General features: G+C 40.7%; 1 protein-coding gene across 1 annotated transcript in view; it reads right to left on the reverse strand.

The window, feature by feature from the left end:
* Positions 1 to 2,678: 2,678 nt before the first annotated feature.
* LOC124798380 overlaps positions 2,679 to 13,618 on the reverse strand; it is a 41,866-nt gene continuing 30,926 nt past the window's right edge. The window contains exon 4 of the mRNA XM_047261753.1: positions 2,679 to 3,645. Within this exon, the coding sequence (XP_047117709.1) occupies positions 3,515 to 3,645 (131 nt within the window). The 3' untranslated portion in view covers positions 2,679 to 3,514. The remainder of the gene's footprint in view (positions 3,646 to 13,618) is intronic.

Consider the following 13,618-nt stretch of genomic DNA (forward strand, 5'->3'; position numbering starts at 1 on the left):
GAAAGTTTGAAGAATGGATCCGCTACTACTTACTGGTTCGGCGGGCAGGTACACGGGTGGTGGGTAGTGAGTCAATGTCTTGTCCTTGAATGCCCTTTGACAGGGAACTGTGTTTACTTTATTCAGTTCGTTGTGGCAGCTGGTTGAGTGCGCGTCTTTTAGGGCTTGTTGCTGGATTCTGTCTGCATGAAAACTGACATAAGAACGGAGCAACAAGTTTGTGTGAAATTTTGTTTTAAAACCAGAAAATCAGCTTCTGAGACTTATGAACTATTAAAAACAGCTATTGAAGATAATTGTATGACCCAGTCATATGTTTTTGTCTGGTTCAACAGATTTAAAAATGTCCCCGAATCATTTGAAGATGAACCATAGTCCAGCTGTCCTTCCACGTCAAAAACGAAAGAAAATATTGTGAAAGTTCGTATCTTAGTGTGCTCTTATCATAGACTTAACAATCGGGGAGATGGCTGATGAACTAAATTTAAGCTTCTATGAAGTTCAGTCAATTTTAAATGAAGATCTGAACATGCGTCAAGTGTCTGCAAAATTCATTCCAGAAGTGTTGTCAAGTGACCAGAGACAATACTGACTTGAAGTGTGCCAAGAACTGATTAAGCAGACTAAAAATGACCCAGATTTGTTAAATAGGGTAATTAGAGGTGACAAATCATGAGTACATGGATATGATCCTGAAACCAAAGTGCAATCTTCGCAACGGAAGACTCCAGGATCACCATGACTGAAAAAAGCACGGCCAAGTCGGTCGAAGGAGAAGACAATGTTGGTGATTTTTTTCAATTCTACCAATATTGTAAATCATGAATTTACCCCTGGGGGACAAACAATCAACCAAGAATACTACAAATGTGTCCTTGAGCGTTTGTGCTAAAGGGTGTGGAAGAAAAGGCCTGGATTGCGGAAAGACAGGAGTTGGGTGCTACACCATGAAAGTGCTCCAGCTCATCGTGCCTTCTCCATTGTTGAATTTTTGACCAAATTCAAAATTCCTGTGCTTCTACAACTGCCATATTCCCCACATTTGGCCCCTGCGGACTTCTACCAGTTTCCTAAACACAAATTTTCACTGAAAGGGAAACGATTTGACTCAATTGAAGGCATCCAGGCAAATACGGAAAGCGTCCTTAACACACTTCAGGGTGTCCCAAGTTGATTCCATATTTCTAGATATCCAGAAGGCTTTTTATGCAGTTTTTCACAAGCAGCTTCTAAGCAAATTGCTCACCTATGGAGTCTCATCTCAGTTATGCAACTTTATTCGTAATTTCTAGTCTGCGAGGTTTATAGTAACTGACATGAAGTCATCAAACAGAAATGATATCTCTGTTTTCAAAGAAGTGTTACAGGCCCTCTACTGTTTATAATCTACACAAATTATGTAGTACATGTATTATACAAAAATGGCAATTGCTCTTAAGGAATGGGAAGTGTGAGGTCAATCATGTGACAAGCACCAAAAGGAATCCCTTAAATTTCAGTTACATGACAAATTAGCAATCTAAAGTCTGTCAATTCAACTAAGTACCTAGGGATAAAATTTATGAGCAATCTAAACTGCAACCATGACATAGATAATGTTGTGGGAAAGGCGAACTCAAGACTGCATTTTGGTTGCAGAACTCTTATAAAATGCAACAAATCCATTATAGAGACAGCCAACACTATGCTCGACCTTGCTCTGCTAGAGTATTGCAGTGATGTATGGGATATTTGCCAGATAGGCTTGATGGAGGTTACTGAAAAAGTTCAGAGAAGGCCAGCCCATTTTGTATCATCTCGAAATAGGGAAGAGAAGGCTTCATTTCTGTACTGCCGCTCCCAATGTATCACATAATCGCTGTCACCATGTGCAAGGATTTCACTTTGTTGAGGCACGCTTTTACCTTCAGCTAGCAGAAGTCCCCACTTCTTCCAGAAGTTATTCCTGAAAATTGCTTTCTACAACAAAGAGACAGGTGCTTTACGAACTCCCAAATTAATTGTTGCTCATTTCATGATAAGAAAGTTGGGCTTTGTTTTAAAACCAAACGTATCGAGCTCCCTCACTTTATGGTATCCACTCATGTGAAAATTTTTCTGAGTCCTCATCTACAGTTTTTACAAATTATTCTATTTTACTCCTATTTTTTTCCTATTTCGTAAATGATACGTTGCTGATATCAAAAGCTTTAGAGATGGAAGTTGAAGGTTCAACATGGTCATAGCTTTTAATAAGTTCCTATTTATCAGTAAGAGTTAACGTTTTATGCTTATGTTTAGCATTTCCACTTGTGCTTGTAATCACACAACTCTTTTCAACACAAAAATTAAAACAGGACAATTAAGCCACATAGCAGAATTTAAATTCACTAACAACATGAAAGGAGCACTCTCAATAGCACATTTGTATTGGTGTGAGGCATGAGGCAGATGGGAGGAGCTGACTGTCGTGATAAATGTGTGCCTGTCTGTGTATGGAGCAAGCGCAGTGCCCAGCTCCAACGTAGCATTGGACTACCGAGCACATCAAACTGTCAAATGTCAGATTATTGCAAGCCTACTGTATTTTGTTTTGTCCTGACTTAAAATATCAGTCATTATGTAATTTATAATCAATATATATGATGATGATAATTTTAATAACAATAATAATAATAATGCAGCCGGTAGGTACTTCATTGTTTTGCACCATGTGAAAGTTTTATTTATCAAATGAAAATGTGTCAAGTGATATAAAACAGAGTTAAAAAGATTGCATGTAATAAATAATTATTACTTTCTACTTGAAAACATTTTGTAAACTAAGATAAGAAAGAAATAACAAACAGTATGTATATAATATGAAAATGATTGCACATTAGTTTTGCAAATAAATTTTGTAAAATAATTATAAGTCAGTGAATTTAATAAACATAATTGAATCTCTAGTCTTATATAATGACTGTAAATTTAAAATTTACAACAGCATAAGATTCATTGTCATTAAACTCATATTTAAAGATTATAAATAGGATGGCAGCTGTAACCACACAGCTTATTATCTCTGTCTCAGTTTTGACTCAGTCATGATATATTACTATCGCGGGGGGTTCGGTGGTTGTATAGCAAAATATATAATATTCAGTTTTCAGTATTTTTACGTGACTTTCTAATAAACTCCAGAATTCACGTGAAGCAGGAATGTTTTTATTTGCATCTTTACTCATGTACAAAAAGCCCTACACAAGTGCTCAAGCTTAATATGAAAATTTAATTAGGGCAGAGAATCATTGTATATCTTTTGACTGAGCCAAGTGTAGGATCATAGACATCTGTGTGTGTGTGTGTGTGTGTGTGTGTGTGTGTGTGTGTGTGTGTGTGTGTGTCTGGGCACGCACGTGCACATATACATATGTATATATTTCTGTAAGATATAATAAAAAATATATTTTAATAGCCTTTAAATATAAGTCTCCTTTGTGTCACCTACAATGGTTTAACTAGAAAATTGCTTCACTAGCATTTGGCATTTTTCTTAGTGTTTCTTATCTCTGTGACGTTTGAATTGATTTCGGACACACACCAAGAATCCTTGTATATCATTTGACTGAGCCAAATGTTCTTGTAATTTCTTTTCTATTGGCAGATGTGTGTTCATAGAAACCACTGTGGACAAAAAAAATACATAACATTTAAAAATCGCAAACTGATGTGTATATATTTACGTAAAGTATAATATAAATTTTATGTATTGCACGAACATATTTTAATAGCATTTAACTATTTAAGTTTCATTTGTGTTACCTATAATGGTTTAACCACAAAATAAGTTTCACACAACATTTTCCATTTTTACATGTCAAAAGTTAATACAAAGTAGTGAAACTCTGCACCATTAAATTCTGTTGTACGTAAATAATAGTTGCATTACAGGACAACAACCTTCAAGTAATCTCCCTCTGTTTTAGTATGACAGTATGATCTTGAGATGGAGTCCATGTTCCAAACCTGAAAGGGTGAGTGCTCATAGGAGCAATTATCCATTTTGGATTTTAACTGGGGCAATAATTACATGCTTATCTGAGTCTGATCTGATTAACATAGCTATCAGAGAAACAAAAGATAACATCTGTCAGAGTTACCAGGAGGAATGTTTTTGGGCCCTATAAATTACCTGCTCAATTTTACTGGAAACCAAGAAATGATAGGTTGGATTTCCATAATCCACAAGCTTTCAAGCTTTATAGCATCTAATATGAGCACTGATGATGTACAAGGGTTGCCCAGACAGTAATGCACCACATTTTTTTTTTCCAATCCCATTCTACGGCCTTCCTCCAGTGCGAAAAAGGGCCATGTACGCCCTGTCGGTACCAATCCTTGTCTTGGTGGTGGAGCCAGTGCTTCACTGTGTGAATCGCCTCCTCAGCGTCCTGAAAATGTCTTCCATGAATTGCATCCTTTAATGGCCCACACGTGTGGAAGTCCGAGGGGGCTGGGTCAGGTGTGACAGCTGTGGACGGTCTCCCCGACAGCTGCAAATCGGGCAGCTCCGCCGAACCGCCTTCTGATGACCTCACCCTAGATGCCCAGCAACTAACTGTACTTCTGTCAACGGCAGATGCTCCAATAGACTTTGCACAAGGGTTTGTGGAGAGAGAGAGAGAGAGACAGAGAGAGAGAGAGAGAGAGAGAGAGAGTGTTTGTGTGTGTGTGTGTGTGTGTGTGTGTGTGTGTGTGTGTGTGTGTGTGTAGATCTGTCCAATGGCGAGGTCATTACGAAAAACAAATGTGGAGATGAACTAAAAGATTTGTACATGCATGCACTCGAAGTGACCACACAGTCACTCTGTATCACATGCACTAAACCCAATTAGGAGGGAAGAGAGCTAATCAAGAAATTAAAACACAGAAGAACTAAAAGAAAACAGGGACATGCGACTGGCTGACCACTTACAAAAAAAACGAGGGTGAGCCAGCCACCCTTTGACGCATTAAGAACATCTCCCTAAAATCTTGTTTAACACATTGGACATTTCACAAAAGTTAAAAACTCTAACCACATTAGTTTAATCATTACATAAAATAGACAGCAGATCCGCAAGCAAATCCACCGCAGTCCACTTGTCAGTAAATAAAATGCAGTCCAATAAAATGCCATGCACCGTGATCTGCACACCATAAGCACCACACATTGGAGGGTCCTCTCACCGGAGAAAGAATCCACGTGTCATAGGGCTGTAGCCTATGCAAAGACAAGTAAGAAGGACCTTGTCTCACCGGCATGGCTGGAAAGAAGTACTCCACAGCCGAGTTAAGGGCTTGATGACACGGAGCTTGTTATCTATCACTGTCAGCCACTTGTCTTTCCATCAACACACGACTTTGTTCCTCAACAGCAAGGTGACAGCATGAGGGGGATAGCACACTGAAATACCAGAGGATCGGACATGCCTTCTTGGCTGCTCGACCCGCCCTTTCATTCCCCGCAATTCCAATGTGCCCAGGTACCCAGCAGAAAGACACCTCCTTCTCCACTCGTCGTAGCTGCAGGAGGACATCCTGTATATTAGGGATTAATGTATCTGCTGGGTACAAACGTTGGAGAGTGTACAGTGCGCTCAGAGAATCTGAGCAGACGAGAAATCTAACACTGGGAGAATGTCTCATCTGCTCCAGTGCTCACGAGATCGCATATAATTCTGCTCGAAGACAGTACATTCTGGAGGCAGTCTGACCTTGAGGACATGATCCGGGAAAACAACAGAGCAACCACTAGGGTCCCCCTGCTTAGACCCACCCGTAAAAAGAGCTACATGGTCGTGGTAGCTACATGGTCGTGGTACTCAGATAAAACATCAGAGAATATTGCATTAAAAACAGAAGCAGGAATGCTATCTCTCCTACACAATACCAAATCTAAAACCACTCTGCATCTCTCCAGCAACCAGGGCAGCAGATAGTTAAAACCCTGGATTTGGGGTTGTACTGGCTCCACAATGAGTGACTTCAGCACACACACTACGCAGATCCCAAATGGCATCGTGGCTCATGGACAGTTGGAAAAAAGGCATTCCAGAGGTTGACGAGCAACAGTACCAGGTGTACTAGTATGAAATGAGTGTTTTTTTTTGTTTTTTCTTTTTTTTTGTTTTTTGTGAAAATGAAACACTAATTTTGAATTGAAAAGTAAAAACATTTTATTCAAAGCACTGACCATGGCTTTCTATACATTTTGACCACCTTTCTGGCAATTTGTGGACACCACGCCAATAGAAATGTTCATCTTTTGAAGCAAACCAATCGGACACCCAATTTTCGACTTCTTCGTAGGAATCAAAGTGTTCCTCAGCCAATACATGTCCCACTGATGAAAACAAATGGTAGCCGGAAGGGGCCAAGTCTGGTGAATACGGCGGGTGGGGTAGCAGCTTTATTGATGAGACAGACAATCTAACATCTCTGCTCTGTTCATTCTTGTATATTCGAAGAATTTGTATGGTGATCTCTGTAGTTGATGATACAAATATGAAATTCTCCATGAAGATACCTCCCCTCATGAACTTCATGCACAGCGTTCCTATACCATTTCATTTTCGTAAGTAAAGCTAATTTTGCTGCCTTACTCTTGGGCTACAGCATTCTGCAGTTTAAGGACACTATTTTATAGTAACAGCTGGTCAGCTCTAGTGGCCACATTGTAGCTGGAGATTGTCGCTTGCACACAGGGCTCCCAAGCATATTGCCCAAAGCTGCCACTTGCTGCTAGAGTGTCACTTATCCAGATATCATTCACTGTCAGTTGGTTTTGATGCTTCTGTAGAATGCGGCCTTAAAAAAATAAAAGACTCCGATTCCCTCGAACATGTACTACAAACCACAATTTTAATTCACGAGCTGTTCATACAATACATCTTAAATACTGTGAACTGGAGAACACTTTCCAAAATATCACCACAGATGATGAAGATTTGGATGTACAGTCATTCATCAGTGCTTCTGGCTTGCTTAGCATTCTCAATAAAACTCAATTCCTTTTCCTGCTTTGCCTTTACAAAGAAATCTTTACCTATATTAACCATCTCTGTGCACTGCTTCAATACAAAACTGCAAATGTGACATGCGGCAAAGTCTTACACACCCCAGTGTAATGCATGCAGCAACTGGAGTTTCCAAGGCTGCAACACTGGATAGATGACCACTCAACAACTTTGCTCGTCTGTGGCAAGCATGAGGACCTCCTGGACAACTAGGAAGCAATCCCCTAGCAGAAAAAAATGTACACCACACAGAATCTGCTACCGAAGGAGTGCACTCGGGCCAACATGTCTGGACAGTGGAAATGGTTTTCTGAAAAAGTGAGTCGGCAGCAGTGGCAGCTACAACCTCCAGCACAATCAAAGGAAAAACCAAGCAATGTTTGCTGAAAGGTACCATCCAAACCAAGAACTAGAGCCCTCTGTCAATTTAACTCCGAATGGGGGCAACCCACAACTGTAGTAGTGCATTTGCATTAGCATGCTGGGCAGTGGACAGGCAACAAATGTCCTAACAGTAATTGCAACCTACCTCTGCGACCAGTGGGCAGTCCAATCCAGTAACCCACAGCGATAGCTGAATAAGGAAACTAGGGTATTGTGGTCGTTGATGAATAACAACTACGCTCCATGCTAGCACCTCCTTTTCCATTTGTGAGTAGTTATGTTGTACCGCAAGAAGTATCTCAAATGCTTGAGTGATGGGCTGCTTGGTGCCACCTGACTTCCGAAGGGACAGAACCACATCAACACCAGACTGTGATTCATCAACAGTTTACCTGGCATAAAGGAAGCCAAACAGAAAGCAGAACACAAACAGCTTGAGAGAGTGAAATTCCTGTTGCCAATCCAGACCACACGAACTTTGTGGAAGGGCATCAAGCACATGATCCAAACAATGCACCAGCTTGCAACAAAGGCCATTTTCCAGAAGGTATTGGAAAACTGCCTGAAGATTTCGTAAATGCTCCTCTCGTGTATAGACTGATGCTCAGATGATGTGGTAGTTTACACAACAGGGATTGTCCTGAATCAACTCCTCGAAGTATTGTTGATAAATTCCCAGCACAGATGAGATTCCGAAAGACAAGAATTTGAGTGGTAAAGCTCAAAGCAAGTGTTGTGCACAAAGAAATTCCAAGAAGATGCTTCAAACAGCAGCCACAGATATGCATCGCGCAAGTTGATGTGTGAACAATACTGACCTCCTTACAACTTTGCTAGCAACTCCTCTGGCCACAGAACTTGATATGAATCTGCAACACAATGTGAGCTCGCTGGCTGACTGTTTAAAATCATCGAAAAATTGCACGATGCTGTCTGGTTTCTGGATCACCATTAAACGGGTGGCCCACCAATTCGACAAAATAGGAGAAGCCCACTGCCTCGATAAAATAGGAGAAACAATGCTGAGGGCCTGCCAATGTTGAGACTCAGTCTTGACTGTCACACACGGCAAAGGGTATAGGGTAGGGACTACAAAAGTTAGGTATCAACAATTACTTAAAAGTGAGATGTCTGTCTCGAAATTTTCTGCCTGAGCCACGGCATTCACAAATAGCAGGTCTTATGACAATACCATGGAATCCAAATCTGGAAAGGGGACCACGGAGACTTATCAACTACCCTGAAGCCAAAATGGAAAAAGAGTCTAACTGAAAAACATTTTGCACAAACTGTGAATTTACTGCTAACAATATAAGTTGCCATTCCACATTTTTATAACAAGCAAGGATGCAGAACCGCTACCTCAAAGGAATTCACTGTTCACTGTAAGACACAACTTGATGTAGTGGCTGTCGCAGCACAGGGCAGCCCAAGAGTGTGTAGGTATCTACATTAATAAGGCTGACCTTTGCTGCTGTGTTAACCTGCAAAACAGTCGACTATCCTCTACCAATGACAGCATAATATGCTGGAGCGATGCTTAGGGGGATCTGAGATGGCCTCCGAGTCCAGGGGAAACACTGGAGACTTTGACATCTGTCCCACAGCTTGCTGTCACAAAATGACATATTTTGCAGCAGACCTCACAAAAAGTCGGCATTCCTGTCGAAAATGCGCTAAATGACAATCAGGACACAAACACCGGTGTGCCCATTGAGTGGGAATAGGTACAAAAGGAAAGTGGCAAAGAACCTGACAAATGTTCTCAGTGCGGATCATGACATTTTGATTAACAGGTACTCACCAAGCTTGGCATAGGCAACGACAGGCAGTGCTGTGAAACCTCTGCACTCTAATCGTCAATGGCATCAACACACAGCATTCAAGTGGAAGGCAAGGACACTGAGCTCACCAAATGGTGCACTATTAGATCACTACAAAGCACATCTAACTTTGCCATCTGCCAACTGCAAAAAGTATGTCCCACACCACTCCCATAAGTTCATGTGATTCAGCACTCTTAGTGACTTTGGCTACAGAAGGATCGAAAAAGGCAATCTCAGGGGGAGGAGAGGGACTGGTCTGAGATAGCTGAAATCAGCATAAGAACTGCCGGGAAAGACTTATCACCGCCAACAACTAAACACCTAAGTCAGTGCCTCTCCCCATGCCATGCTTCACGTGCTCCCTCTGTAACAGCATTCTGTACTGTTCCGTTTTGATAACTACGCCTGCTGATCTGAATGCATCTCTACATCCACTGACAGGCATACTAAAAGAAGCCCAAACGCTACCCTGTGAGGAATCTGTTTGGAAAGTATAAGAATTTTTTGAAGTTCAGATTCATGCAGCTGTTGTATGTTTCAAACTTTTTGAAACACATCGTCATAGTAATCAGTCTTACAAAGAAATGGATCGCTGAACCCCAGGGCATGACTAGAAACAGTACATTCAACTGCACTTGTGGAGCTTCTTTTCAAGATGAAATGCTTCATGATGCCGTTATTCAGAATCTTGTAGACCACAGAATACGTGTTGAGATTCTAAAGTGTCACAATCCTTGTCCCAATGATGTAACCAAAGGTAGGAAGTACAATAGGCTGCAGAATTTGTGCCTGTTGGCAAAACACTCACTGCAACTAGTTCTACACAGTCACCCCCCCACATAGCTCATGCTGACGACAGCTGCAAGCCAATTAACCAAGTCTCCTCGCATGCACAAAAAGTGAAAGGCTCTGTCTCTCACACAATAGATTCTTCTGAAAGTCATGAATGACAGCCATATTCACAGAACAAACCATAAACTATTCATATCTTTACAGATCTGCAATCAAACTGTACCATTTCAGTTATATAGTGGTGCTTCAATCACACTGATTAATCACACTGCTTACGGGCAACTGGAACACACTCAGCTCATGTGTGCACCTCACAGCCTACAACAGACACAGTAATTTTTCTTGGAACATGCATTTTGCAAGGAAAACAATGAGATAATACAACTACATCAGTGCCATTCACAGTAGTTCAATCATGCTCGAGTCCCAATATTTCAGGCAGGGATGCAGTTGATTTGTTTGGATTAGATATTCAGTACTACATGCACGCTATTGATGTACACGTTTCCCATGCAAGCATTCATTAATGTGGACATTTGTTCAGTGGCACATTGGGGCATGCAAAGGATAATTTTCAAGCAGACATTGCACTCAAATACTTGACCCAAGTTCTACCAGCACATCTGGTGCCTCCCGCCATTTACAATCAAGCTGCTTCCGAACTCAAAAGGTTGGAACAAATTTTTGTGTTTAAACATATTCCTGCTCGTCAATGGGCACCTCATCTGGTTATCACCAAAACACCTCTGGTGTAAAAAACCCCCTTTCTAATCGACAGGAGAATGCAAACAATCATTTCATAAGTTGAAAAATGCATTGCCTAGTCACCCATGGATTATTCGTTTCAACCTGCAACAGCCACTAGTGCTTGCAGTTGATGCAATAGGGGTGGTTTTATCTCAAAAGATTGGAAACAGTGAATGATCCACAAAATTTGCATCTAAGTTGTTGACCATGGCCCAAGTCAACTACAGTCAGCTGGAAAAGGAAATCTTAGCATGGCGTGGACGTCTGGTGGAGACATGGGGCTGTTTCACATCACCTCCATGTTAACAAATTAAGCAAATCGCATAGTGGTGGCATGGCAGGAATGCACCTCATCGTGGTCTGCGCCATGTCTGTTTGTCACCACATGTAGTATACCAAAGGGACATGTGGCGGAGATGTTCAAGTGGTGCACTGCTGTTCTCATTATCCCTCTCATGCACGAATTATCAACCCAACATTGAAAATAATTTCTAATACATTATTTGGTTCCTTAAGATCCACCTTACACAGACTTCATCATAATTTATCTAAAAAATAAATAAATAAATAATAATAATGCCATAGACCAACAGCAAGGTGTCCTCAAATGAGGACAAAGAGCACAAAAACTACAACGTTTTACACAGAACATTTCTTAGTAATATCAAAGAATACATGAACAGTGTGCACTATTTTGTATTTTGTCGACAATGAAATTGTTTGATGCTCTCAGGGCACACAGCAACTTTACACTTTTCACAAATGTAATGGGTTTTCCAACGGCAGTCCCGATCGTGACACCTGTTGGTATTGAAACCACCTGACTTCGCTGGCCAGTGTGATCCACCATCGAAGCGTAATTCGTTGGGTACTGCATTACAGGCTCTCTATTTTGATTGTACAGACAGCAATGGGCTTTCATCTGAAGGCCTGCCTCTACTCTTTCTTGTAATCTCTGCTTTCACTTTGTATATTAGCCCAGAGGCGACTACTTTTGAATGCTAACAAATCCATATTTTCTTTTTCACTCATCCTTCACAGTATCCATGCATTTAGTACAGTCACATTTAGCATGTGGTAGAAAATCCTCACGCACCACCTAAGATTTCTGGTGTCATTTTATAGAGGGCCACCAAAGAATCCATTAGGTCAACTCCTCCAATGCAGTTGGGTCTTTTGATCTCTATAAACTTCTTTTCCTTTCGAGAAAATCGGGTTGCAACACCTTCAGGTTCTCTTCCAGCATATGACGATACAACAGTTACAGGTGAATTGTCAATCCATCTCGTGACAGTAACGCCTTCTGTTGATGCCACTACTGAGGAACTGCCACGTCCCTTCTTCTGTAATTCTTTTGCCAACTTCAGTTTTTTATCTGCTCCCTCCAGTCTGTTATCGCGAATGGTACCAACATACCATATGTTTAGCTCTTTCAGTTTTAGCACCAAGGGAATGCTACTGAAAAGAGTGTCAGCATAGACTTTGTCGTTCTTTTCATGAATGTCATGACACATGGAGCACAAAATCTCCTGCTGCCACAAATTCTGAGATATTACTGCGTCCTCCTCCAGTGCACTGAAACAGTTCGAAGCAATAAACATAACCAGACACACCTGCACGCACCCACATTTTGTAGCCCCATTTCTTCAGCTTTTTGGGAAAGTACTGCTTCAATGATGATGTCCCTATGAACAAAATCACCATCTCAACAACACTGTGAAATTCTTCAGGTTTGAGAGCCCTGTGATAGTTATCATGCAGGGCTTCCAAAATTGATTATAATCAGATAGCTTTGTCAGGATTGTCAGGAGGAATTGTAGAAACATCTTTGAAATGTAGGAAACGGCACAGTTCTTCGTATCTCCAGTGCGGCATAGCATCAGCAATCAAGTTCATGCGTAAGCCAGTTTCCTCAGACCAATACTGTCGTATTCTTGGATATCTCAAGTAAGTCATTACGAGTGTTATTCCAAAATATATCTTCAGTTGCGAAATAGAAGTAGAGAAAAATTCTTTTCCTTTCAGATGCACATATAAGTTGGTCTGCTCAACTACTGCAGCTATGAGTTTCTCTGGAAATAGCTCCATAAAGAAATCAAGGGGACTTTCTCCAGTAATGCACACTTTTGCTTTTCCAGTAAATGGAGGCACAATAACTGACTTGTCCAATTCACTGAACCAAATCACATGCCTTTTAGGACATTTTGTTGATATTCCTGGTTCAGAAGGATCTCTTCAAATTTAACTTTCAACCTCAGTACAATTTGTTGCACTTGTTTCATTGTTGGGAAAATTTTCATTGTCAGTGTCACTTGTTTCTGAAGATAAATTACAAGTATCAGTGATGAGGTCCACTTCAAATAATGGGTCGATGTCAGAGTCATCACTACAACCCAAATCATCTTCTGAGTCAGCTTCCAAAACTTGAAGAATTTCCGCATCACTTATAATCTGGCGAAAGTTCTTACTTTGTTCTTTATTTGAACGAATTCTATCGTCCTCAAATAATCTGGCGAAAGTTCTTACTTTCTTCTTTATTTGAACGAATTCTATCGTCCTCAAATATCTTGGCTGATGAATGCAGCCTGTCTGTCATCCTAAAGGAATAATATAGATTTACTCACTTTTTGGAAAATAACTATAAAATCATGTACGCATATCGAACTAATTTTCTGATGTTTGGCTACAGCCACTATCTATGTTAGTATATATCAAAACTGACTACGTGACAGAGAGCTACATACAGTAAAATAAGGTACTACAAAACAGAGGAGAAAAAAGACAATATTCTGTACGTACTGAAGACAGTAGTGTAAAGTCATCTTGGCAGATAAAGTCCTCAAATCCGGA

The sequence above is a fragment of the Schistocerca piceifrons genome, chromosome 5 (assembly GCF_021461385.2).
Source record: "Schistocerca piceifrons isolate TAMUIC-IGC-003096 chromosome 5, iqSchPice1.1, whole genome shotgun sequence".
In the NCBI taxonomy this organism is placed as follows: Eukaryota; Metazoa; Arthropoda; class Insecta; order Orthoptera; family Acrididae; genus Schistocerca; species Schistocerca piceifrons.